At 55.2% G+C, this 3,118-nt stretch overlaps 2 protein-coding genes across 2 annotated transcripts in view, besides 1 other annotated feature; both read left to right on the top strand.

The window, feature by feature from the left end:
• The window catches only part of TraAM80_00741 (uncharacterized protein), a gene marked incomplete at both ends in the record, with an annotated part of 945 nt that extends 831 nt beyond the window's left edge, over positions 1-114 (top strand). Inside the window, one exon of the mRNA XM_029377810.1 lies at positions 1-114. This exon is cut by the window's left edge and continues 831 nt beyond it. Coding sequence (XP_029242365.1) covers positions 1-114 — 114 coding nt within the window.
• A 50-nt stretch (positions 115-164) lies between these two features.
• On the top strand, positions 165-2,447 carry TraAM80_00740 (ribonuclease III; the record flags this gene model as incomplete). Its single annotated transcript, XM_029377809.1, has 1 exon — positions 165-2,447. One exon carries the CDS (start codon positions 165-167, stop codon positions 2,445-2,447), a length of 2,283 nt encoding a protein of 760 aa, XP_029242364.1.
• A 631-nt stretch (positions 2,448-3,078) lies between these two features.
• Positions 3,079-3,110: a microsatellite.
• Between the last annotated feature and the right edge of the window lie 8 nt (positions 3,111-3,118).

Below are 3,118 nucleotides of genomic sequence, written 5' to 3'. Positions count from 1 at the left end.
AGCCAACGGAACCACAGAAAGAGGTTGATAGTAAGGCGGCTGAGACTAGTGATGATTCCGGCACGGAGTGCCGCGCGGACATTGATGCGTGCACAACTGTGGCCCCGTCCTTAGCTTCGCCGCTTACCCTAGTAGGGTTTGAGCGGCAGCTGAAGCGACTGTTTATGACCGTTCTTAGCTTCACGCGCTGCCCGAGGAACTCGAAGGAGCTGAAGCAAGGCTGGTTTCCCGCAACGGACATTCTCCAGCACCTACAGCGCAACTACTACGGCTGGGTGAAGAGCAACGATAGGGCAGCTGCGGAGCACACAGAGGCCTGGATGCCGACTACACCCGAGCAGTTGGTGTCGTTGCTTCTTCGTCTCAATGCTTTGCGGCAGCTGCAGTTCTGCTGGGATAGCGGGGCTAAGGTTGCGCCAGCAAAGACAGCTGGGCATGCTTGGGTGCGGGCGACGTGGGCGCACTGCTCAAGACGGATTGCTGAGGAAGTGCTTGAGAGCCATCCTTTATTGCCGCTGGAGCAGGTGCTGTCACAGTTTAGCTCCGTGGTGGAGTTTTACGACTATATTGATCATGTAGATTTATGGCAGAGTCAGGTGAGGAACCATGGAGGGCGCACAGTGCCAGACTTTCGACCCTTTCTTAAGCTGGTGCCGGTCAGCCTCTTTTGTCGGGGGGATGAGCGGGGTGATGGCATGGCGTGGGATACCGCACTAGTGGCCACTAAGATCAATTCCAACTCTGCCTTTGTTCGCGTCTCGAAGACATTTATTGATCTACACAGAGAGAAGATGGTGCGTGTGGTCCATCCGCAGCCGTACTGCAGCGCCGCAAGCGAGTCTCCTGAAGAGGGGGTACTACTGCTGCTACTAAGTGAAATGAATTCTGACGTCATCACGAGGTCAACTGAGGGAATGACGTACATTCGGGCGGAGGTCCTGTACGGTGATGGGGTGTCCACCGAAATCACAGTGGAGGCATTACGTTTGCTCAACCAGAAGGAGGGCGAGGGGAGCACGTGCGCCGCTAACAAAGAGAGGGGCGACATCGGTTGCAGCAGCAGCGGCGGGGCTCAGCTCTGCCGCTTCACACGGCAGCTCATCCAACTTTGTGGGCAGGTGCGCGTGGCAGAGTTGAGTTCAAATGCCGATATAAAAAAAAACACTGAAAATAACAAGGATAATGGGCTGACGCCGCAGCCTTTCATTTATTTTGACGCTGCAGCTGCGCGCCGATGCCTGCGGTTTGTTGCCGCTGAAGCCACAAGCGCGTTTGCGGCGCTTGGCGAGTTTGACCTGGGAGTTGTGTGTTCCAGGTGGCTAGCGGTAGGCTCCTCCTTGCTGAGTTGCCATGCCAATGAGAAAAACTTGGCGGCCACTTTCTCCGCCGTGGATGCATTTGCTGCACTGTCGCTTATTTTGCCACGCATGCGATGCAGCGACGGCGCTGTACCGTACGGTTGGCAGGTGGCAACAAAGGAGCTTCGGATTGAGGTCAGGGCGGGTGCCTTTGTTCCACTCCATGTGAGCAGCCAGCGGCAAAAACACCCCTTCACGGTGTACTTTGCGCAGCGCACGCCGGCTGACGTGAATGACGGCGCATCGTTGGCCACCACGCCGATGGTGTTGCTGCGTCCACAGCGCACCACCGACGTGAGGCGGACGGCGCCCGTGTCGGCGAGCGACGAAGAGGCGACCCCCCGCCCCCGCGCAGCCTTGGTGCTGTCGTACATTAGCCTGCAAGACGACGAGTACGAGGACGGGGCAGTCTTAATCGCCATGGAGTTGAGTGAGGAGGACGAGGCGCAGTGTCGTGGTGACAGGGATGACGGTGACATTCACCCCGACGAGGATAATCGCAGCGATGGGGGAGGAGGGGCGTTGCTCTGGTCGACGGTGATCGTTGACGAGTGGGAGTTGGAGACGGTAGCGCCGATAGCAGAGATCGTTGAGCGTGAGTTTATGCTGCCGCTGGAGCGCAGCCTGCGCACGTCCAACATGGCGTGCTGTTTCCGCAACTTTCCTGTGGAGGTGCAAGACGCACTTCTGCAAAGTATGCGGAGCCAGCTTCTTCTGGCGGTGACACCGGAGCAAAACGAAACGCTAGAATACCTTGGCGACGCCATTCTGGACTTTGTCGTGGCCCAGGATAAGCTGTCAACCTGGACGGCCGGACCCATCGTTAGCGAGTCTTCCAACAAGCATCTTGCCCCACATCTACCCGAGGTCATCGCCCGCCACCTAAGGTTGCTGTGTAATATTAGCAATGAGAAGCGGAAGGCGGATGTTGTTGAGGCCCTGTTTGGGGCTGTTGTGATGGCGCTGTGGGTGGTTCCTTACAGCGGCGTCGCCAAGGGCCCAGTTTCGGCCGCGGGCTGCCTTCCATTCACGTGTGTATTGGAGGTTGTGCGGGGTCTGATGGATGTGCTCCACATTGTTGTGGCGTAGTCACTGTTTAAAGGGGAGGATGCCTGTCCCTTTTTGTATTAGTTTCTTCTTGCTGTGGTTGTGCATAGTCATTGTCGTCGTTGTTTTTGCTCGGTTTGGCAATTCTTTCTTTGGCTGGCTGGGAACTCAGCATCATCAGCTTCGTTGAAGCGAGCAGAGGAAAATTCGCACCTACACGCACTACCGCGGGCGGTACCCCACGAACGGGGCGGTAATATGGAGGATGGCGAAGTCAACACGGTGCGTGCGTGTGGGGAGAGGAGGGAGATCAAGATGGTGACGGGAGCGCAGTTATAGAAGAAGGTGCTTTTGCTTATGCTCAAAGGTAATTGCTACTGCTGTTGTGGTTGTTTTATTCGTTTCATTTGCTGCTTTTTTTGTTATCTTTTTAATCACACACATACGCACTCGTTCTTCCTTCTCTCTCTTCATTTCTGCGCGTTTGTTTTTCCCGTTATTGACACCAATAATTGCCTTTATTTTTGCTTCTCTCACTATTGCTTAGGAGCCAGGCTTCCAAGTAACATCAGCGTAGGCCAACATCACGCATCGCAGTCGCCTGCAGTAAGTGGGAGTGGAAGCAGTAAAGCGAAGTGGCGGACAAGAGGGAGGGGGAAATACGGAGAAGCGCATATATATATATATATATATATATATATATATGACGGAGG

Source organism: Trypanosoma rangeli (genome assembly GCF_003719475.1).
Source record: "Trypanosoma rangeli strain AM80 chromosome Unknown Tra_15.4_contig_00013, whole genome shotgun sequence".
Taxonomy (NCBI): Eukaryota; Euglenozoa; class Kinetoplastea; order Trypanosomatida; family Trypanosomatidae; genus Trypanosoma; species Trypanosoma rangeli.
This window is presented reverse-complemented; position numbering and strand designations above follow the sequence as displayed.